The 24,828-nt window shown below is 43.4% G+C and overlaps 1 protein-coding gene across 2 annotated transcripts in view; it reads left to right on the forward strand.

Moving 5' to 3' along the window:
* Positions 1-21,713, forward strand: part of ephb3a (eph receptor B3a) — a 41,625-nt gene extending 19,912 nt beyond the window's left edge. For both annotated transcript variants that reach the window (XM_014139353.2, XM_014139354.2), the window contains 12 exons: positions 1,932-2,087; positions 3,620-3,955; positions 4,457-4,581; positions 5,251-5,407; positions 6,307-6,415; positions 6,680-6,732; positions 7,425-7,547; positions 9,300-9,547; positions 14,468-14,683; positions 15,008-15,157; positions 17,163-17,356; positions 19,713-21,713. In XM_014139353.2, the coding sequence (XP_013994828.1) occupies positions 1,932-2,087; positions 3,620-3,955; positions 4,457-4,581; positions 5,251-5,407; positions 6,307-6,415; positions 6,680-6,732; positions 7,425-7,547; positions 9,300-9,547; positions 14,468-14,683; positions 15,008-15,157; positions 17,163-17,356; positions 19,713-19,827 (1,982 nt within the window). In that variant the 3' untranslated portion in view covers positions 19,828-21,713. The remainder of the gene's footprint in view (positions 1-1,931; positions 2,088-3,619; positions 3,956-4,456; positions 4,582-5,250; positions 5,408-6,306; positions 6,416-6,679; positions 6,733-7,424; positions 7,548-9,299; positions 9,548-14,467; positions 14,684-15,007; positions 15,158-17,162; positions 17,357-19,712) is intronic.
* Positions 21,714-24,828: the final 3,115 nt, after the last annotated feature.

The raw sequence follows: 24,828 nt of genomic DNA on the forward strand, positions 1-24,828 counted from the left end.
GAGCCCTCATGCTGATAAGACAGATGTTAGCCAGAGCCACGGTTTTACACCACACTTAAAGAATGTGAGAAAAGTAGAAGTAAAGTCTAGTTTCTAAGAGATATTTACAACCTCTTAGTGTAAACCTCCTTAACCCTACTTTTAGTACAAATCTTAACCCCATTTGATGTTGAGACCTTTGTTGGTTTATCTTGACACTTAGCCCCACATAGACACTGAGTGATGGATTCAGGTGTATGCTTACTTTCAATAGTATCCTCCATCCTTGTTAGCCAGACCGGAACAATCTACTGTAATCCGTCCATCTTCATCTTTCGCTCTCAATTTACCTGTCATCCATAGTCCTCTCTGGGATAGATTGAAATCCCTCGTATGTTATGATGAAAATGAGAGGGTATGAAGGATTTGCACAGACTTGCTAGAAGTTTATAAAGACTTCCTGACATATTCTCTCTTCCCCCCCCACACACGCACTGAGATAGTCTAGTGTGACGATATGACATGAAGGTATTTGACAGACTAGCTAGAGGGATGTGACAACCGAGGGGAAAAAAAATCTTAACATTTACATTTTTGTATTGGTTTTCCGTTAAAACGATAAGAAATGTTAATAAATTCCATGTGATTTTAAAATGCAGAATATGGTCCTATTGCATATGACCGCAACGGTTTGGATCTCAGTGTGTCCATTGCACTCGTATTACCATTACTGTACCTCAATTCCACCTTGCAAATGTTTCATTTTACCACCTTCTCATTTAACTTCTCAAAGTATTGCCATGTAGGACTTCGCTGATGTCGCTTGCCTTCCTCTGCCATTTTCCCAACTGTTAACAGCAAACATACGAATCATTAAAATCCAGACGGAAAATATTTACACAAGAAGCAACCTAATATCACACAGTCATTTAGTAAGTTCACCATTCTGCGACTCTCCAAAATAATCGACTCCTTGCACGTCGACTCCTGGTGTCGACTCCCATTTCTCAGTGCCAGGATTAGAATCCGCAACGAATCGACTCCTAAAATTTGGTATTTTTGGAACGGAGGAAACTGATTAGTTGCTGTACCTCTGTAAAAACACACATTTGCATCTTTCAAAGCAAGGGAGGACGAGGGGAAGGGCACAGTACAGGCAGGTTGGCCACTAGGTAGACGGAGTCAGAATCGTGCACTAGGCCTATCTATCGGCAATCGAAAGCTGAATCTCACAATGGAATGCTTTATCTTGCAATGTCTCACAACTTCAGTAAAGCAGGGCCTATCATTAAGGAATAAGCTAGTATATTCTACACGCACCAGACCGAAGACTGAACACACACTTGCATCATTAGCGAAGAGAAAGAGCAGGCGAGGCAGAGAGAGGAGGGGCAGGCAGAAAGAACAGTGTGGATATGGTCATGGTAATCTGTATCTCGCAATGTCTTGTCTTGCGAATTTGCCAAGTAGCCTAAAGTTCACCTCTATCGCTCTAGTTTTATTTAAATTACACAACTTTCCCCAGGCATTTATAGCCTATCATCTAGTTAGGCTATAACACGGCAAAGAATATGTTTCGTGATAACTGCACTGTGATTTTAATTTTGTGGGAGGGGGAAAGAAAATTATTTTTTTCTTAATGTTAACGATCCCAATTTCGTTCACCACCCCTCGCTGGAAGTTTCCTTAATAAAGAGTTAGGTGTTCCTCACGCATTCAAACTCACCCAGAAAGAGAGAGTCTAGTGTGACATTATGGTTTGAAAGATTTGGACAGAGTAGCTCTCTCAAACTCAACGAGAACTGCCCTTTATCAATAGTTAGGCCTTTCTAACATACTTGACCCCAGCCGGACTGAGATTGTAGTATGTGGCCGGCCTTGGTTTGGTGTTGTGCTTTATTGACTTTGACAGTGTTCTGACTGTCCCTTTTGCTTTTGTCTTTCCAATATAGCGTGCACCCCCGGGTTATTCAAGTACAAGCAGGGAGAGGGCTCGTGTTACCCCTGCCCCCCCAACAGTCGCACGAGCTCCAGGGGGGCCAACATCTGCCTATGCCAAAATGGCTTCTACCGGGCCGACAGTGACCCTCCGGAATCAGCCTGCACCAGTAAGTCAAGCTCACCATTTTTCATTAGCAGTTGTCATTGGCCGTAGAAATTCAATGAAGATTCTCCGTTGAGCATGGGAGATTCTCCATGCTATTTAGTCTAGAACTAGGCTTCACCTTTGTCTGAGGAACTGGCCCAGAGAGTTTCGAAAACCGCTATGGTGTAAGTGTCTGTGAAGGTAGTTTAGTTTTAACTTGAGCATCTACAGTTGTTTCCACAGACACCTTTACCAGAGAAATCACCGTTTTTCTCTGCGATATCACAATTGATGTGTGATCGACATGCACTGCTTTGACATTGTGACATAGCCTAACACCAAAGGCCTTTTTTTCTCTGGCATAACATACATTAACTGTGACTGAGCCCCTATGACTCGTGCAGACTCTCCTTGTTGAGAAAATCCGGACTGTGTCACTGTGCCCAAATCTTTTCAAACCACTGTGTCACTATCCTCGCAGACCATTCGGACTCCATACTTCCCCTATAGCCTGTCAGAGCGTGTGCCAGGCCTGGCAGACAATGTTTAGCAAGGGGTCGAGGGTGTTGTACTAGAAAGCTCAGCTCGGGATCGCGTTGGGAGCCCGGCATTTCAGACTTTGTGCCCGATTAGATGATGCCACATTCCAAACTGTGTCAGTCTAATTGGATAAGACAGAGCATGGGGGGGGGGGGACTAGCTCCACTTAGGGCGAACAGGCAGAGGAGCTGAACTGACTTGGTTGAGATGCGTGGACTGAGACACTGTGAAAGCATTACCTCGCCTCGCTTTTCCTCGCCATGTGCTGCTGCCGTAGTAGGTGTTGTCTGAATCGGCTTTGAGAGGGGTTTGGGTTTAGATTTCCCCTCAGCCTCTGTAGCTGGATGAAAGAAACATTATGCTTGCTGCTCCAGTTGTCCCCTGTAGCATTTATCACACGTTACCCCGATTTCATACCTTTCTTATTTAAAGAACTCGTCTCTATTGAGTAACACTGTTCCATAGGTATACACTACTATGCACCACCGCTGCGCAATAGATCATTTACATTCAGATCGTCGCTATTTTATGGGTAATGGATCGAGTTTCATGAATAGTGATGTTTAAGTCAAGCGTGGCTTGGATATGGTTTATATTCTCTATGAGAATCCTGCTATTTATTTCATCATGTATAGCAGAACATCTTTCTACTTTATGGAATGAACTCCCATTGCTATTTAATGGGTAATGATTTAAGTTCCATGAATTATAATGTTGAAGTTGAAGTGCATGGAATGAACATGGTATATATAAAATAAATGAAGACTTCTATTCAATTCATTATGTGCTGGAGATCATATTTCTCCACCAGAAAGTGGACAATTGTATGAACTGTATGGATCCAGGAAGATAAGCCCAAGTTGGTATCTTAGTAAGCAAATCATAAATGCTTAGAGTGGGGTTCGAAGACTATGGTTTTAACAGTGAGGTTCTAAAAGTGAGGTTCTACAATATTAGCCTCTATAAGCGGTGTTCAGATGACATCACTAACCCGTATGTGGCGTTTCTGTCCAGCCGTGCCCTCGCCACCTCAGAACGTCATCTCCACGGTGAACGAGACCTCGATCGCCCTGGAGTGGGAGGAGCCGCTGGACGTCGGCGGGCGGGACGACGTCATCTACAACGTGGTGTGTAAGAAGTGTCTGCGCGACCAGAGCCCGTGCTCGCGCTGTGACGACAACATGGACATGTCGCCGCGCCGACTCGGCCTGACCCAGAAGAAGGTGGTGGTGAGGAACCTGCAGGCGCACACCCGCTACAGCTTTGAGGTCCAGGCGGTCAACGGCGTCTCTGGGAAGAGCCCCGGCGCACCGCGATACGCCACCGTCAACATCACCACCAACCAGGCCGGTTAGTATCGTTGTAATGCTTTGTCAGCGCTTAACGTTAGCAGCACTCAACATGAATAATTGATATCGGCACTCACTCTCACCTCACGACAACACAACACACCACTTAAAGTCACCACTGTAAGTAAAGTAGCTCCCTACCACTTAACATCACCACTCTGACTACACGACGACACACCACTCAATGTCACCAACTTTACCACTCAACTCAGGTTAGCAGCAACAAAGTCTTCTCCTTTCTACCGTCTCATCTTGTTCTCAGTACTGATGTTTTGTGTGAGTTTATGGCCTCAGTATGTGTCATTTCAGCTTAGTACCAAATCAATAAACTGAAATGTAATGGAGAATGGTCAGATAATCGTAAACAATGCTAGATGAAGAGCTTGTACACTTTGCTAATTTCATTTATACAGTGGAACAAAAATGCTCTTAACATATTCAACATGAAAGCTTGTATTTCTTTTACTTATTAACATCACCCATTTTTGTTGTCCAATCACAGCACCGTCAGCAATACCCACAGTGCACCTGATGAAGTCAACGTCAGACACCCTCAGCCTGTCCTGGCTTCCCCCAGAGAAACCCAACGGGGTCATCCTGGATTACGAGATAAAGTACTACGAAAGGGTAAGGCACTGTTTTATAGCCTGGTCCCAGATCTGTTTGTGCTGTATAGCCCACTCCTATTGCCTTTTTCCCAGCCTCTAGCCTGGTCCCAGATCTGTTTGTGCTGTATAGCCAACTCATTGGTGTTGTAGGTGTTGACTATACAGCACAAACAAATCTGGGACCAGGCTCACTGTTCTCTGATTCAACCACGATTTACCTAAGTAGACATTTACTCTGTACCTTAAGTTTGAAGAGTCACTGGAAAGAAAACAATTGTACAAAATATGTTTGAAAAATAAATATTGCATCTTTTGTCTGATGTAGCTGGGTTGTTTTTGGCATTTCACAGGTTAGCGCTCACTTGATGCAGATGTGTGTTGTTTTCTTCAGCAGCATCATGTGCCGATAGACATCAGCATGGACATAGACATGCTGCTCGTATAGAAAAGAATATGAACCAAATTAACTCAACTACATCAAGTGAATGCTGTCCCTTTTTATAAAATTCTAATCAATGTGTTGTTGGGTTCCTCAAGGTTTTCTTACTTCTAGGGAGTTTTCCTTGTCAGTCTGCCTCTGATTTCAGTCTAAGTTGTGTTACTGTAAAATCATGTGACAACTGCTGATGTAAAAAGGGTTTCATAAATACATTTGTTCGATTGGTTGATTGACTGATGTGTTCCGTAGGGCCAGGCCATGTCTCACACGGTGACGGCCCAGCACAGCTCAACCCGTGTGGAGGGACTGAGGGCTGCCACTCCCTACATTATCCAGGTCCGGGCTCGCACTGTGGCTGGCTACGGGCACTACAGCATCCCTATGGACTTCAGCACCTCCATACACAGTACGCATTTCTCTCTCTCTCTCGCTCTCCTCCTCCTCCTCCTGTGCTCCTTCGTTGTCTCACTCTTTCTCTCTGTGTTCTGTCAATCTCTTCCTCCCCATCTGTCTCTGTGCCTCTTACTTTCCCTCCATCTCTGCTCCTTTTCTGCCTTCACCAGTTCATTGTCTTTTTCTCCTCCTCTTTCTGTCTCTCTCTCCCTTCACTGTTTATCATTGTCCACCATTGCTAATGCCTTTCATTTTTTTTCTTCACCGGTGTTTCAAAGCTTTTCTATGTTCACTTTAATAAGTACAATCCATCCAAGTAGTGAAAGAACACTGAAGAAGCTGTCTGTCTTTTTAATTTGCTCTTAATGGCTATGTGATATTTTTACAGTCTATTATGGAAGCAGATTAATGCAGGATTTAATACATATAAAAACATGGAAATAAAATGTCTTGTTTTTCAATATCCGTGTTTTCTTTTTTTACCAGAGTGCATTGCTTTTTGGAATAAGTAAGTAGCCTTGCACAAGGCTTGGCTTCTAGGAGCAGCAGCCAGTCTCCTGTTTCTGTAGCGTGAGGCAGCTTGATGTGCAGGACGCTAGTCTATCGCAAGGCCTTAACCCCAATCTAACTCACTGCTGAGTGTCAATCAGAGACGCACTGGCCGGGGATCGAACTCCCAACCTTCCAATCGCAGGGCGGACACTAACCACAAGGCCGCTAACTTGGCTTTTTGTAATAAAGCACTTTTATTGTGTCTAAATGAAAAACTAAACACGGATTGGATTACAATTCACATCCCATAATTTGTTTTGGCATGAATCCGCTTCCATATTTCACTAGCTGTTTCTTTAAGAATTCCTCAGTGACATTTCAGGTTTTTGTTTGTTTATCTTTTTTTCCTTTTTTTCTCAGGTGACCCTCAGAAATCGGTGCAGGACCAGCTGCCGCTCATCGTGGGCTCGGCGTCGGCCGGTCTAGTGGTCATTGTTGCCATTGTGGTCATGGCCATAGTTTGCTCTAGGTACGTTTGTTTTATTTTTTTTAGATGTATTTATTTATCTAACACAGGCCTTTTTGGTCATTATTTAGCAACTTCTTGAATCCTGAAAAGGCCCCTTAGAAAGGCTTAAGCCACCCTTAGCATTGTTCCATTCTTCCAATCCCGACTGTCTGAATACAATCTGTTATCTTCTGCTTGTTATTTGAAAGCAGCCTCTGGAGTGCCAGCCAAGAAAGAGGATTGATCATACGAATGAGATTGTGCGTGTGTGGTCCTTGTTTGCAGGAAGCAACACAGCAGTTCGGAGCTGGAGTACACAGAAAAGCTGCAGCAGTACGGTGAGCACTGGGGGAGGGGGTGTGTGTGTGTTGGGGGCAGGGGTGTGGGGTGTGTGTGTGTGTGTGTGTGTGTGTGTGTGTGTGTGTGTGTGTGTGTGTGTGTGTGTGTGTGTGTGTGTGTGTGTGTGTGTGTGTGTGTATTGGGGGAGCAGATTGTATGTGTGTGTGTTGGGGGCAGGGGTTGTGCTTTTGTGTGTGTGTTTGGGGAAGGTGTTATGTGTTTGTGTGTGTGTGTTTGGGGAGGGTGTTGTGTATTTGTGTGTGTGTGTTTGGGGAGGGTGTTGTGTGTGTGTGTGTGTGTGTGTGTGCGCGCATGTGTGTGCATACTATACAACTCTAATCCTGAAGGGCTGCAGCTTCTGAGGTCCTTTGTTCAAACCAAGATGGTAAAACCACCTGATTGGATGAATTATTCAGTCATCTGACCAAGGCAGGAAACTGCATTTGCTCACAGGAAACAATGATTTTCTAGATCAGGTTTATCAAACTCCCCGAGCTGTGTGATAGATATGCCCATGTGCTGTTCATGCTTTCAATTTGATTCCAGTCATGACTGTATTAGTTAGTCACTCCACATTGGAACACATGACTTCCAAACTGCCAGTGTCATGCATATCTGAAGAACGTGTGTGTTCAAGACCTGGCGAGAAACATCTGACGCAATCCTCCCTTCATTCATTTCATCTCTCTAGTTTCCCCGGGGGTGAAGGTATACATTGACCCGTTCACTTACGAGGACCCCAACGAGGCCATCCACGAGTTTGCCAAGGAGATAGACATCTCGTGTGTGAAGATCGAGGAGGTCATTGGTGCAGGTAACCAATATAGCTAGTTGTTGAAGTTTTGTCTCTAAAAACATTTCAAATATTTTTTTAGGGGGTAGATTAATATTGCAGATAGATTGTGGCTTCCATCAATGTAATTGTCTGCATCATTTCCAATCCCCATATTTTTTTTTATATATATATATAGAGAGGTAGATTTTATATATTTTCCTTCATTATTTTCCCCTAACCCTACCATCCCTCCCGTAATTGGAATAAACTAATGGACAACAACTCTTGAGCTTCTACTTCCAGCTATACATACTATATGCATTTTACGGACACAGAATATTTTACAAAATGTATCTTTTGTATGTTTTTAGTTCCACCCTTTAGCTCCACTCAGCCCATCCCATCTATCTCTGAACACCATCCAGTTTTGATTTCTATTTGCCATATGTTTTTCAACTGTGCTGTGATGCTTCACAAAAGTTCTGAACCTTAGATTCTACATATTGTAAATGAAAGATAACATTTTTGGCTCAGAGTATTAGTACGTTGTTGATCGATTGACTCTGCCTATTTAAAATCGCCCAGCAGTGCTATTTGCAGAGTTGGCTCCAGGTAAATGTTGCAATTCTTCTGCCATTCCTGGACCTGCGACCAAAAACAAGCTACATATGGCCGGTACCAAAACAAATGACCTAATGACTCTGCCTCTTCGCAGTAAAATCTGCAGAGCTGGGATGGTTGTATCCCCCATATATAACATTCTATTGGTTGCAAGAATTTTGTATAACATTTTAATTTAAAAACGCTAAGTTTTGAATCCAGGGTTGTTTTGTGTATCAGTTCATAAACCATGTGCCATGGAATTGGTACATCAAAAATCTCTTCCCAACTATTACGCAATCTATATGGCACAGCTGTCAATTTTTTTGGTCCTGAAATGAAACTGGTACACTTTTTTAATTTCTCACAATTTTCTTTAGACAATTTTGGTCTTTAATGCAGGGTCGACAGACAAGTTCCTTACTTCTCCCTCTTCCACTTTCCTCTTCCATATTTGCATTAATGCTGCAATTAGTTGGTTGTAATTTTGAGTAGAGCAGACATTTCCATATATTTTTCTTAGCTGCATGTGTGACATAACTATAATTTACAAAGATTATACCTTTTTTAGTGCGGTCTTTTTGAAGGATTTTAAGGGGTAGGCTTTTTTGGAGTTGATTGTGGTTTGGGGAGTGGTTAATGTAGGGGGGGGTTGGTTGAACAGGATGTGTGCTGGGTGGGCAGTGTGTGTGTACAGAGGATGGGCAGCGGTTGTTGAGGGGGTATGTGTGTATTGGAGGGGAGGGGGAGTTTGGAGTGTCTGCTTCTGTCATCCACCAAGTCTGCTGTTTCTTCTCTAAGAGCATGTCGTCTATCTCCTAACTTCAACCTTGAATGCCTCCTTTGCTTTCCTCTCTTTCTCTTCTTTCTCTCTCTCTTTTTCCTTTTTAAACACACACTTTACCAAGGCACCAAAACCCCCAAGCTCCTCATCCGTCCCTTCTCCCCCTACACCGGTCCCAGGCACCACTGATCTTTCCGTCCCTCAATCCCTCCCCAACCTCTCAGACCCCTGAGCTCTCACTCTTTTCCTCCCCTCCTCACTAACTCCATCCCTTGCTCTCTTCCTCCTCGTCTTCCTCTTCTTCCTCCTCAGTTCAAACCAGTAATGCTCCCTCTCCCTCACTCCCCCCCCTTCCCCAATTCCCACTCCCTCCTCCACTCCTTCCACTCACTCCCTTCCCCACCCAGGTGAGTTTGGGGAGGTGTGCCGCGGGCGCCTGAAGCAGGCCAGCCGCCGTGAGGGGGTGGTGGCCATCAAAACTCTGAAGGCGGGTTACACCGAGCGCCAGAGGCGGGACTTCCTGGGGGAAGCGTCAATCATGGGCCAGTTCGACCACCCCAACGTCATCCGGCTGGAGGGCGTGCTGACCCGCAGCTGCCCCGTGCTCATCATCACCGAGTTCATGGAGAACGGAGCGTTGGACTCCTTCCTCAGGGTGAGTGAGGCTGACACCAGTTGTGGCGATGTGAGGAATTGTACATGACAACTGTGGTTGATATTGATAGCCTAGGAGTCGTATACTGTTTAAAATCCCAAGGTTCATGGAGAATGGAGCGCGGGACTCCTACCTCAGGGGAACACTGACTGAGTTGTGATGATGCATGGAATCATACAGGACACATTCAATTGATATTGAGTCTACTCTACCGAATCAAATCCTGGAGTCACGCATTATCACACGTAGTGTGCGACCACCTACTCACCAGTGGAGGCTTTGAGTCGTACCGAACACACACCAGTTAGGACAATCCGTGGAACCGTTCCTGACCCCTCTGAATATTGATAGCGGCTGTGCTGAAAATCCTGAGACCTGCATAGTTATACACAACACAGCTGACGGATAGGGATTCTACTGCACAAAACCACTGATGGAGATACTCTTTGACTGTGCTACATAAAAGCCTAGGGACAAACACAATTGCACATAGCACCTCCTACACATCAGTGGATGCTGAACAAATCCATGGGGGAAGTAGAGAACTTCTGCAACTTCAAGAGTTCTATTACATGACACCTACTGTAATGACAGTGGGTGGTGTACACACACAGTAATGCTCTCTGACTCAGTAAGAGCTCGTTTTTGTTTTTATTTAACCCATATATTACCAGGTAAGTTGACTGAGAAGACATTCTCATTTACAGCAACCACTTGGGGATTAGTTAAAGGGGAGCGGAATGAGCCAATTGGAAGCTGGGGATGATTAGGTGGCCATGATGGTATGAGGGCCAGATTGGGAATTTAGCCAGGTCAACGGGGTTAACACCCATACTCTTACAATAAGTACCATGGGATCGTTTAGTGACCACAGAGAGTCGGGACACCCGTTTAACGTCCCACCCGAAAGACGGCACCCTACACAGGGCTAATGTCCCCAATCACTGCTCTGAGGCACTGGGATCTTTTTTTTTTAGACCAGAGGAAAGAAAGAGCGCCTCCTACTGGCCCCCCCCCAACACCACTTCCAGCCAGGACCAACCATGCTTAGCTTCAGAGGCAAGCCAGCAGTGGGATTCAGGGTGGTATGCTGCTGGCTCTTATTAGCCCGTTAACATTGATGAGCTCTTAGGAATGATGCTCTGTCCATTCTTAGGTCATCGTACTATAGCTTACATAAAGTGTAGCTCCGTTCCTTTAACAGTAAACCAAGATCCCACCTCCGAATCAAAAAAAAAAGAAATGACCAGGAAAGACACTAGAGGTTAGAGACAAAGTTAACATAGTCATTCACAAATGATCTCTCTCAGAGGATAATGAGGAAACTTAAGACCATGCACTACAGTGCAATCTCCGTAACCCTCCTTGTCTTATCTCATCTTGTGACTCAAGAGCAGCTTCTCACTCCTTCTCACGCACTCCTCTCAGTCAGATGTCTATCCAACCGTGTGTGTGTGTGAATCATGGATACACTCTGCCGTGATCTAGTGATGTCCCGTCAAACTATTGTGCCTGACTATGGGATGCAGGCAGAACAACACACACACACACACACACACACACACACACACACACACACACACACACACACACACACATGCATAACAAGAACAAACACGTAAGGACAAATACATACACACACACACACACACACACACACACACACACACAGCATATGTTTTACTATCCTTGTGGGGACCTAAAATGTATTTCCATTCAAAATCATATTTTCTCTAACCTTTAATCCTAAACCTTAACCCATAACCCTAAACCTAACCCTAAAACCTAACCCTAAAACCTAACCCCGAACCCTAATTGTAACCCTAAACCTAACCTCTAAGCCTAAAATAGCCTTTGTCCTTGTGGGAACCTGGGAAATGTCTCCATGAGGAAGAATTTTACTTGTTTTACTATCCTTGTGGGGACTTTTGGGGATTTTCGGTACCCACGAGAATAGTAATACAAGCCCCCTAACAGGCCTAACCATCTATGCCTGTTATGAAGCATTTTGTTTACATATCCATCCAAACTTGTTTTCCTGTCAAACTCAATTTGAGTGTAGAGTACAAAACAGTATGTTTATTTGGAATGTTTCCCTCCTGAGTTGTTGAGAAACGAACCTCGATTTCCAGGCTCCCCCGTGAGACTCGGAAGTATGGCATCAAATTAAATCAAACTTTATTTGTCACAAATGCTTACTTAACCAACAATGCAGTTTAAGAAAGAGTTAAAAATCAAATAAAATTTTATTGGTCACATACACATGGTTAGCAGATGTTAATGCGAGTGTAGCGAAATGCTTGTGCTTCTAGTTCCGACAATGCAGTAATATCTAACAAGTAATCTTAACAAATTCACAACGACTACCTTATACACACAAATGTGAAGGGATGAGTAAGAATATGTACATATAAATATATGGACGAATGATGGCCGTGCGGCATAGGCAAGATGCAGTAGATGGTATAGAGTACAGTATATACATATGAGATGAGTACTGTTCGGTTTGGAAAATATTTACCAAATAAACTAAAGTAAAAAGTAACACCAATAAAATAACAATAACGAGGCTATATACAGGGGGTACCGGTACCGAGTCAATGTGAAGGGGTACAGGTTAGTCCAGGTCATTTGTACATTGAGGTAGGGCATAGATGCATAGATAATAAACAACAAGTGGCAGCAGTGTAAAAAACAAATTGGGGGGGTCAATGTAAATAGTCTGGGTGGCCATTTGATTAATTGTTCAGAAGTCTTATGGCTTGGTGGTAGAAGCTGTTAAGGAGCCTTTTGGTCCTAGACTTATCGCTCCGGTACCGCTTGCCGTGCGGTAGCAGAGAGAACAGTCTATAACTTGGGTGACTGGAGTCTTTGACAATTTTTGGGGCTTTCCTCTGACGCTGCCTAGTATATAGGTCCTGGATGGCAGGAAGCTTGGCCCTAGTGATGTACTGGGCCATACGCACTACCTTCTGTAGCGCCTTACAGTCAGATGCCGAGCAGTTTCCATACCAGGCGGTGATGCAACCGATCAGGATGCTCTCGATGGTGCAGCTGTAGAACTTTTGACTATCTGGGGACCCATGACAAATCTTTTCAGTCTCCTGAGAGGGAAAAGGTGTTGTCGTGCCCTCTTCACAACTGTCTTGGTGTGTTTGGACCATTATAGTTCATTGGTGATGTGGACACCAAGGAACTTGAAACTCTTGACTCGCTCCACCACAGCCCCATCGATGTTAATGGGGGCCTGTTCGGCCCACCTTTTCCTGTAGTCCACAATCGGCTCCTTTGTCTTGCTCACATTGAGGGAGAGTCTGTTGTCCTGGCACCATACAGCCAGGTCTCTGACCTCCTCACTATAGGCTGTCTCATTGTTGTCGGTAATCAGGCCTACCACTGTTGTGTTGTCAGCAAACTTAATGATGGTGTTGGAGTCGTGTTTGGCCAGACAGTTGTGGGTGAACAGGGAGTATAGGAGGGGACTAAACATGCACCCCTTGTTGAGGATCAGCATGGCAGACGTGTTGTTGCCTACCCTTACCCCCTGGTGGCGGCCCGTCAGGAAGTCCAGGATCCAGATGCAGAGGGAGGTGTTTAGTCCCAGGGTCCTAAGCTTAGTGATGAGCTTTGTGGGCACTATGGTTTTGAACGCTGAGCTGTAGTCGATGAACAGCATTCTCACATAGGTGTTCCTTTTGTCCAGGTGGGAAAAGGCAGTGTGAAGTGCGATTGAGATTGCGTCATCTGTGGATCTGTTGGGGCGGTATGCGAATTGGAGTGGGTCTAGGGTATTCGGGATGATGCTGTTGATGTGAGCCATGACCAGCCTTTCAAAGCACTTCATGGCTACCGACGTGAGTGCTACAGGGCAGTAATCATTTAGGCGGGTTACCTTCGCTTCCATGGGCACAGGGACTACGGTGGTCTGCCTGAACCATGTAGGTATTACAGACTCTGTCAGGGAGAGGTTGAAAATGTCAGTGAAGACACTTGCCAGTTGCTCCGCGCATGCTTTGAGTACACGTCCTGGTAATCTGTCTGGCCCCGCGATTTTGTGAATGTTGACCTGTTTAAAAGTCTTGCTCACATCGGCTACCAAGAGAGTTATCACACAGTCATCCGGAATGGCTGGTGCTCTCATGCATGAACAATACTAATAAGAAATGGGACTGATTATGTATTGGAGCTGGTAATAGAAATATAATTTCTAGAACGAAAATGCCCATTCAAGTCATGGAGCCATGATTTTCCATTCTAGTTATTCTAATTCTGTGGAGCTGTTGTGAGGGTAAGCATGGTTAGCATGGCTCCATCAATGGAACGCTCATTTCCTTTCAGTCACGACTGGATCACGCAGAAAAAGGTTGAACCTCTTGTCGTTCTGTGAAAGGAAAATTGAATTCTAACTGTAACTAGTTGACAGCGGACTTTCCTATTCACTTTCACGCTGTTTCATCTGTAGTTACACACAGAAACACACATACACACAGCACAGCACAGCACATGGAATTTAGTTATTAAATATTCATTTAAATCTTATTAGATGGGGTCAGACAGCTTGAAAAGTTTGTCTGTTGCAGACTGACAGAACCAGTCATGGATGGTTATGGCATATGTCATGATTATGTTTATGTAAGCTTTAGGACTGACTGACTTACTTCATCTACCTATTCCCTCTCTCTCTCTCTCCCCTTTTACCTTTTCCTCACCCATCTTCCCCTTCTCTCTCTCTCCCTCCTCTCTTACTTTTTTCTCACCCATCCCCCCTTCTCTCTTCTCTCCCTTCTGTCTCTCTTTCCTTCTTCTTCCTTCTGTCTTTCTCTCCCTTTCCCATTCCCCTCTATCTCCCCTCCTCCCTGTCTGCCTTACTCCTCTATTTCTCTACCTCACTCACCCCCATTCCCCACCCACCCCTCACAGCTGAATGATGGGCGCTTCACGGTGACCCAGCTGGTGGGCATGCTGCGTGGCATCGCGTCGGGCATGAAGTACCTCTCGGACATGAACTATGTCCACCGGGACCTCGCCGCCCGCAACATCCTGGTCAACAGCAACCTGGTGTGTAAGGTGTCCGACTTCGGTCTGTCCCGTTTCCTGGATGACTCATCAGTTGATCCTACCTACACCAGCTCTCTGGTGAGTGACGTGGGAGGGAGAGTGTGAGTTGTGGGAGGATCTGCTTGTTGGCTCGGTCTGTGTTTATTTGGTATGTCTATGTTTGTCTGTGTGATTGCTTGCTTGCTTGCTTGTTTGTTTGTTTATCTTTGTTTGTTTTGCAATTTTGTGTGTAAGTGTGTGTGTGCTCACCATGTGTTGTCTTTTTGTCTCTCTGCAGTCTGTATATGAGAGTATGGTTATCAGTGTGTGTCTTCCTGTGTGTGGGTGTGTCTCTGCCAGTGTTTACTCCATCGCACAGCATGCTCCAATGTAGCAACCCTGCCTCCCCCTGTGTCTCTGCAGGGAGGTAAGATTCCCATCCGCTGGACCGCCCCCGAGGCCATCGCCTTCAGGAAGTTCACCTCGGCCAGTGACGTGTGGAGCTACGGAATCGTCATGTGGGAGGTGGTATCCTACGGAGAAAGGCCCTACTGGGACATGAGCAACCAGGATGTGAGTTAGTTATATGCACTGAACAAAAATATAAACTCAACATGTAAAGTGTTGGTCCCATGTTTCATGAGCTGAAATGAAAGATCCCAGAAATATTCCATACTCAGAAAAGGCTTATGTCTCTCAAATGTTGTGCACAAATTTGTTTACATCCCTGTTAGTGAGCATTTCTCCTTTGCCAATATAATCCATCCACCTGACAGGTGTGGCATGTCAAGAAGCTGATTAAACAGCATGATTAATCACAGGTGCACCTTGTGCTGGGGACAATAAAAGGCCACTGTAAAATGTGCAGTTTTGTCACACAACACAACGCCACAGATGTCTCAAGTTTTGAGGGAGCGTGCAATTGGCATGCTGACTGCAGGAATGTCCACCAGAGCTGTTGCCAGAGAATTGATTGTTCAATTCTCTACCATAAGCGTCGTTTTAGAGAATTTGGCAGTACGTCCAACTGGCCTCACAACCGCAGAGGCGTCGTGTTGTCGAGCGGTTTGCCAATGTCAACGTTGTGAACAGAGTGCTCCATGGTTGCGGTGGGGTTATGGTATGCGCATGCATAAGCTACGGACAACGAACCCAAGTTGTCTGTGCCCAACAGATGCATATCTGTATTCCCAGTCATGTGAAATCCATAGTTTAGGCCCAATTCATTTATTTAAATGAACTGATTTCCTCATATGAACTGTAACTCAGTCAAATCTTTGAAATTGTTGCATGTTGCGTTTGAATATTTTTTGGTTCACTATATACTGTATATATCTGCTGTAGCAGACTAGAATGAACAATAGCATGCGACCTGGATGTCAGTTACTTCCTAGCTCCTGTTGAATCTATTAGAGTGACACAGAGTGTGGTTCTGTTCCAGTACTCTCTGCCTACTCTTTAGATAGAGGTTTCCACAACACTACCATACTACTTATTTATGTATTCATGGAATTGATTTGATAGGGACAGTGCACACTAATCAACATTTTCAGGGTGAAAATCAATGTAAAAGAACCGGAGTTAGCCACAAAGCTTATTTTAGTCCCTTAATAAAGTACCTAAAATGAAGTATTGGTAATATATTGGGCGGGATTTATGTAATACTTCGGAAATTGGATTTTAACCACTGTTTAATTTCAGGAGGACTAGTTTTCACTGAGTTACATCCTCTACTTTTAGCTTGAGCTTGACAGTTATGCTTAAGTGTGTTTTTATCTTCACTGTGCAGGTGATCAGTGCAGCGGTGTGTCTGGGTTGGCGGTTTTTTTACTTTATTGCCTCCTGCCACCCCTATCTACACCTGCATCTTCACTCCACAGATATTTACTACGGCAGAGTAGTAAACACACAGACACACACACACTCTATCCCCACAACACATCTTACCATCTCACTGGGCTTCTACCTTATTAATAAATAGAGAACAATTATGCTCATCCAAACGTGGCATCCAACATGTTGTTTTACTACTGTAGCTAGTTTCAGTAGAGCAGCACAAAAAATGGGAATAGTATAGGAGAGATTTTGTATGATCCCCGAAGGCAAATTTCCATTGCAGGAAGTTGTAATTAAAATACATACAGAGAGCATATGGATATGAATAGCTTCCCTGTACAGAGAATAGAAAACATGTCATAACAAATCAATGCGCAAACGTGGAAAGTTGTAGAGTGCAGTAGAGAGATTCATTATCATCCCCAAAAGGCACAACCGCTTTGTAGCAAGCAGTTAAAAATGCACACGTCAGGTATGAAAATGAGTAAGGGAATTGAAGCATGCCGTACCTATTCATTGAGTGGACATCTACAGAACTTCATTTTATTTTATTCCACCGTCACTTGTAATGTAACATTCCCCTTTTGAATTGCCCCCCCCCCAAAAAAATTTACGGAATATTCTATCACGTTGTAGAGTGTCATATTGTGCCGTAGAGTATCGTATCGCATCGCATTGTATCACAAGATATGTGTTGCATTGTACCGTACTGTATATCATATTAACCCTTTACTTCCTGTAGGTGATGACTGCTGTGGAGCAGGACTACCGCTTGCCCCCTCCCATGGACTGCCCCATGGTGCTGCACCAGCTCATGCTGGAGTGCTGGGTGAAGGAGAGGAACCTGAGGCCCAAGTTCTGCCAAATCGTCAGCACCCTGGACAAGCTTCTCCGCAACGCCGCCACCCTCAAGGTGGTCACCAGCACATACTCGGGGTGAGTGGACGGGACTGGAAAGCATTCTTTTTTTTTGATTTGCACAACAAGACCGGTGTTGAGACAAAGTAACAGTTTCAAATAAGTATGTACGCGTGTGAAGGAGAGATCAGAAACCTAAGCGATCGTACAATCTTTTTTTGTTGGTTTGATTTGTTGTTTTGGGGTGCGATCAACAATATCGACAGTGGTTAGTTGGCCCTAAAATGTACACAGTGTACAAATCATTAGGAACACCTACTCTTTCCATGACAGACTGACCAGGTGAATCGAGGTGATCCCTTGTTGATGTCACCTGTCAAATCCACTTTAATCAGTGTAGATGAAGGGGAAGAGGCATGTTAAAGAAGGATTTCCAAGCTTTGAGACAATTGAGACATGGATTGTGTGTGTGCCATTGAGGGTGAACAGGCAAGTGCCTTTGAACGGGGCATGGTAGTAGGTGCCAGGTGCACCGGTTTGAGTGTGTCAAGAACTGAAATGCTGCTGGGTTTTTCACGCTCAACAGTTTCCCGTGTGATTCAAGAATGGTCCACCACCCAGCCAATTTGACACAACTGTGGGAAACATTGGAGTCAATCTGGGCCAGCATCCCTGTGGAACGCTTCCGACACCTTGTTAGAGTCCATGCTCCGACGAATTGAGGCTGTTCTGAGGACAAAAGTGGGTGCAACTCAATATTAGGAAGGTGTTCCTAATGTTTTGTACGCTCGGTGTACGTTTAATGCATCAAGTGCATGTGGCAAAGCTCTGGATCAGCTCTGTTTACCAAACAAAAACCGCAAAATTATCATATTCCCTCACTTAACAGCTCCTCTCTTGAGCCTCAATAGAGAGCAATAGTAATGATGTATTTTTGTAGACACTAACTCCACCATGGCTCATTGGTCAAAGCCTGTGGGGAAATTAATGTTTTTTTGGATAGACGTCAAAAGTAAGGTCTGTGGTAAACACAGGCTTAGGAGATCTTATATATATATATATATATATATATATATAAATAAATAATCTGAGATAATCTTCATTACCTAACGTCACTTTTTGTCAATTTTGAAGCATTTATGTTGTCAAAACAAACACATAAAGCACATAAAGGCTTCATAATTCATATAAGGTCATGTTCACTGACCAACATTATCTCAAAACTTCTAAGATCTCCTAAGCCTTTCCCCCAAACTCCATTCTTTCCCAATTCATTTCCTCCATAGGAACGGCTGGACGAACCGGAGGTTACTCATTTCCGTTTTCTTTCGGACTACAAGCTGGCCAGCTCTGTGTCTGAGTTTCCGCGTTTCACTGCTGCAGCATTACCCCACGGACGATTCCTATTGCAAGAAGTGGGCCTAATTGCGTGTGGAAACACCTAGGTTTAATTCCCTGTGCTCTTGGCTGTCTCTTAAATGTAGGCGATAGGACAGAGCCAGAGCCAGGGCTGCCGATGTGGAAACAAACTACCGGAGGGCTGAGGTGATGGAGTGTGTGTAATAAGGCAGATTCAGGAGAAGCTAAAAGAGAGGAATGTGTTTAATTAGGTTGCTAATTAGCTTTTTTTTTATGCGCCAAGGGAGGCCAAGCCATTGCTTTGATGGGTTGAATGGGGAGTTGTGTGTATGTCAGTGTGTCTGGCATGTGTTATGCTACATGTCACTGTATGCAGATGGCATGCGGATTATTAATTTATGGCCTCATCTGTATGTGACAGCCACAGAGCGAGAGAGAGAGTGAGAGACCCCTATCAAAAGTAGTGCACTATACAGGGAATAGGGTGCCGTTTGGGATGCAAAAAGACAATGTAGCATCCTCAGAAGGTAGATGAAGGAGATACTAGTTTTATTACAACCCCAAAATGATGAATTGATTCTGCTCAGAGGTTAAATTGGATTTTGTAAGTGGTGGAACTGGCTTCTAAAATAGGTTGTCTTTTCCATGATCGGTATCAACACATATTTGATCGATTCTCACTGTGTGCTGCTACGTGTGCTGTGTGCTGTCTCCCATCCTCAATGTTGTTGACAGCGTAATACTATACCTAACAAAGCAGCATTCTTCAATCCTGGTCCTGGAGAGCCTACAGGATATGCAGGCTTTTACCAGACCATTATTGTAAATACAAATGTGTTCTTAACTGACTTGCCTGCTTAAATAAAGTATTTTTTAAATTACTAACAAACCTAATTCAACAAATCAAGGGCTTGATGATTTGTTGATAAGTTGAATGCATTGCGCTGGGTTGGAACAAAACCCTGCACACCCTATGGGTCTCTATTCCAAGACCAGGACTTTAATAAGAATGGTCTAACAATTTGTACTCTTGAAAGAACCACCTGTGACTGATCTTTGCCTCTCTTGTTGACAGGGATCTTTTGCAGATCGGGGGGACACTGCCTGGCCACCACAGGAAGAGTCTAGACAGCAGTCAGAATGATATAGTTCGACAACAGATGAGCACGACTCTCCCCATCAGGGTCTAAGGTTTGGGTCGGGACCAACAAACCACAAAACAACCAAACAGAGACAGCATGGGAAACTGGACCCACTAGAAACTACCTAGGAACTCTACTTGCAGAGCCCAATGGATGAATGAATGACCATATCTAGACAAAACAAACATTGTCTACTGTAACTAGACAAAACATTGTCCACAGTAGACAAAAACGTCTACTCTACCTAGACAAAACTAACATGGAAGAGGAAAATCTCGACTTTGGACAGCTTCAGTAGAGCACCATAGAAAATAGACTCTGGAGAAGCTTGTGGATAACCCGTCATTGATGTTGAAATTGAATTTGTGAACCGTCCATTGACAGAATGCCAAACTCCCCCTCAGGTTGTGTTTGCATGTCTGCATGTGCTTTCTGCTGACTGGGATGTGTTCTTTTCCCAAAATGATTTTCATGTCTTCTCTGCCATTATCGTTGACTTTGACCATGGATGGGAATGGACAAGGATACTGTGGACTTCGACGTCTGGAAAGAAACGAGTGCAATGATGATGCAAAAAGGGTTGTTCACACATGGGACTTTGACCAGGGTTGTTCATGGGACATGAATCTATGGATTCTAAATGAATGTGGGCACCTGAAAGATTGTATCCCAATGTCCATGGCCAGAGAACCTGATTACAGACGTCTATAACAATTGCTGTTTTTGATCCTGGTTTCATCCCCATTTCTTTTAAATGTGGTCTTCCATGTTACTGGGAGGTTTTTGGTTTCATGATACTGTATGTGTTGTTGTGTGTCCTCTTCACCTACTCTGGATAAAGGGGGTGACTGAGAAGGACTTATTTGACTGTACAGGACACACCATCATGTGCATACCATGCCAAAGTGGAACTGTTGTGGATGAACGTCATGTGAACAAGAGACGATGGTTCCGCATAACTGTTACTCGACAGACGTATGCCATATTTTCGTACTCTTATTTTATTAAACTTGTTTTGGATGCTAAGTTATTACTTATTGTTTTGAAAAAAATATATAATATTCACACATTAACTCAATACGCTAAACGGTGAATTTAATGATTCAACAAGAATCAAACATTTTACGGAGGCTGTTGCTCATAGGAAAGGGTTAATGGTGAACAATGGCTATTTCTAGTCACCAGTGCTGGCTCACATTTTCAACGTGTCAGTACAGTTGTCAATTCCATTATTCTGGACTAGCTGTTGATATCTTAGCCTGGGGCTCCAGTCCCTTTGTGCCTCAACCAACTCCTCTCTGTGTTCATCCATTGTCATGCCTAACATGTTTGGCCTGACAACGGTAGTCAGGGGAGTTGGCTAAAGTACATACAGTATGGAACCAGACTGTTGATGTGTCAGATCTATTCTTTAGTAAAATGTGTCAAGGATCAGTGCAAATGAAAAAGGTCACCATTGAGATAATAACTATGTGATCTTAACATCAACCTGACCCACAAAATCTTAATGTAGTTTGAATTATTCAGTTCATTACTCTTGTTTTTTTAGTTATTTTTTTAAGTACGACCAGCTGTCAGCATCAATCTCTCACATTAACACTGCCGCTGTGCTACAGTTATTATATGATCCCCATCCGTACTACACCAATCCGCTCATTTCACCCTCTGGCCTCCGTGTGAACCCTTGTTTGGATGTTTGTTGTTGGTGAGAGGCAACATCAAAAGGAAAATGACAGTTTAAAGGGGCCATGTACCAGGAAAAGAAAATCTATGTGAAAGAAGAAATATAAGAAAATGTATGTCCGTCAGTGCAGACTTCTTTCTGTAAGAGTAAGATGTATGGAATTGTAAAAAAAAAAAAAAAATGGAACAAAATACACATTTCTCTTTGAGTATTTTTACGATAATCATATGCAAATAAATTATTAAAGTGATCTATGGTATTCTCTTTGATTTCTCCGCGGGTCCAGCAGAAAGTAATTCCAGGTCTTCTCTTCTTCCAGTTGTAGGACGAACAGAGGAAATAGCAAGTACGTTCAGCTTTTAGGAATATCATATTAGTTCTAGAACCCATTCACTTTTAAACTTAATCAAAGACCAGTCCACACAGCTAATTAGTGAGAAAGCAGGACTATAGATTTTCCCCTCCTTCATCGGAGAAGCTTCAAAGAAGCAAGATACCCTGGCATCATTCTAAAGCTGGTACTGTATCTTTGTGCAATTTTTTTTGGCAACCTGTACACAATCGCATCGTGTCACATCGGTTTTCTCTTGTCAATATTGATGAGCGGAGCTGTCACCCGGCAACATGCTAGCTGTGGAGACTGATGTTATGTTCTTATTGACTGTGTTGAAACTGATCCTCACGGAGGCTTCCGAAGCCCTATGCATATTTAGGGATTTCTTTGGACTCGATGTTGAGCCAGCAGGCATCATGATAATCTCCCTGAGGAGAGATCAATGGTGACATGTCCGTCCGTCCTCCGATATGTCCTTGAGTGGGTAGACACTGTATTTTTACTAGGCCCATCAAGGGAGACATACCATATAGAAACCATATAAAATTGTTAAAGATAACTCGCTACTGTGTCCCAGTTCATTAACGACATGGGGATCGGTCATTGAGATATATGGGTCAGCTCTGGCATGAATTCCATCTTGTATATAATAGCTATCAGTATATCTGTGCTATAGTGTGGCTTGTGGGAAGATATGCTTCTTCTACTATACCCCACAGTAAGTTGCATGGTGACATACAGCACTATACATTGATGGGAGACAACCAATTCATATACAAGTGTAGAATCTTAATTTGATCAGTGTTGCAGAAACAGGATTTGAACGTTTAGTCCATAATGTTGCTTGATCGGTGGTTAAAACATTTGCTGTCCAAAATTAGGCTACATGAAAAGCAGGGATTGGAACTGAAATTGTTAAGTTAACTGTAATTATTTTTTGTTCCGTTCCCCTGTTCCTATCTGCAAGATAACTTCTGAACTGGTTCAAACCCCCTTCAAAGTGCTGGTTTATATTGTTATTTTCTGTTCCTACATCTAAACCTCTAAAATCAAGATGTTTTTAAATTATCTCGACATTAAATGACTTCGCAATCAGTGAGGATAGAGCAGCTTGCTATGGAGCGGACAAGCAATAGTTGTTTTAGCCTAGGCATCAGCTGCCTAGGCTATAGTTGTTTACATACACGATGGACAGCCAGTGTAGTGCGTGAGAGGCGACTGAAATTTGTGTAGGTGGGGAGAGAGGGTGGAGGAGGAGGCTTGGTGTGAAGCGCTGGACATCTTGTTATGACATGCATTATCTGAATTAGGCTCACAGAATTATTCCTATGGAGGAACTTTGAACGTCTTTGAACTTCCATTCTCTACAGTGCTTGACTCTTTTCCCAAGTCAGTCCATTAGACTATGTTCACCGAATTTCACACATTACATTATGCTATCGAGACCTCTGATTATTCCCTGTTAAAGGTTTATACACATTTTCCATGTGTTCTCCATGACTTTTAACCAAATGTTCATGTTTATTATCATAGCCTACATGAAAATGTAAGCGTTATTGACACTAGAAAGCTGTTGTGTCTGATCCCATGTAGACCTACCACCTCCTGCCATTGTACCCTTGATCAAGGCACTTAGCCCCACACATAGAACTGTACTGTTGTCAACTCTCCATTTGGAGATCTTCTGAGTGTGCAGGCTTGGCTTTTGATCCAGCCCTGAAACACCTAAGTCTGCTTATCAAGGTCCTGTTGATCAGCTGATGTTTAGGCTACAATGTGGTTAGAGCAGGGCTGGAACAAAAGCCTGCACACCCAGTAGCTATCCTGGAGGATGGTTGCCACCCTTGTTATAAAATATTGTAACATTGCAGCCAAATAGTTTTGAATTTATAAAATGAGTCCCTCTTTCAATAAATCAGGGATCAAATGGATAAGGTAGGCTATTTCAAAGCAAGGTAAACAGATAAGGTAGGCTACTTCAAAGCAAGGTATCTAACTACACATGTTTATACAGTATATAAGGCCCAGCTATTCATGTTTCAGGGGAGATCTATGCACAGCAAGTTATTTGTCAATTAAGCTATTCGTAGAATATTCGTAAGGTTGTCGCAATTACATGGCTACTGTTTAATGGAGGGGAATCCCATCTTTCCAGGGGTGCAGATTTATTTAGGCTCTACAGTGCCGGTGGAAAGGCGACAACAAAATGAATGCTTAGTTGGCTATAGTTAACTAGCGAGATAACTTGTAGCAGTTATGTGTTGAATTGGTGATCTAGTTAGTCTGTCTGTCTCATTATTTTATAGTACCTGCTGCTAAAATGTCGCGGTCTCTCCTCGGGCATTTGCCCGCTTGCAATGGCACACATGCAGCACCACATCCACTGAAGGGTCATTCCGATAATGGCTGACATGTCATTTTTTTTATTTGATTGATCATATTTAAAAGTGATCTTTCATGAATTACATTAACAAAAAAATCATGAAACGAATTAAAATGACTTTTCATAACCTTACAAACCTTAATTTGACAACTTGCATCATTAGGGCTGTAGTGTCATGAAATTCTGTCAGCCAGTGATTGTCAAGCAAATAACTGCCGGTCTCATGGTAATTGACCTTTTGGAACATCTACATTTTACAAAGTCTAATAAATCAATGTAATATAGCCTACACCATCACAATAAATCCATTACTTATTTTAGACAGGTCTAAAGGTAGGAAGAAAATGTAGTCTATTTCAGAAGAACAGAATAGCATACTCTGAGCTGACCATATGGCTGTGGGCTACACTAGTTCATTTAGATAAGCTTAGAATTTCGTGGCATTGTTTTATATTATTTTATTGTATGAAGAATACAATTGAATATAGCTGAATAAAATAGAAAGGATATTTTCTCCAAACCATTTGAGGGAGTGTGCACATGCGGCTATTCTGTGTTGAGTGGTTAACAAAGAAACAGGTACTCCTATTTGCTTAATTTAGAGTTATTTATGCAACTTTAGTTGTGACACAAACGTTGGGCTATATG

The sequence above is a fragment of the Salmo salar genome, chromosome ssa14 (assembly GCF_905237065.1).
Source record: "Salmo salar chromosome ssa14, Ssal_v3.1, whole genome shotgun sequence".
NCBI classification, from domain to species: Eukaryota; Metazoa; Chordata; class Actinopteri; order Salmoniformes; family Salmonidae; genus Salmo; species Salmo salar.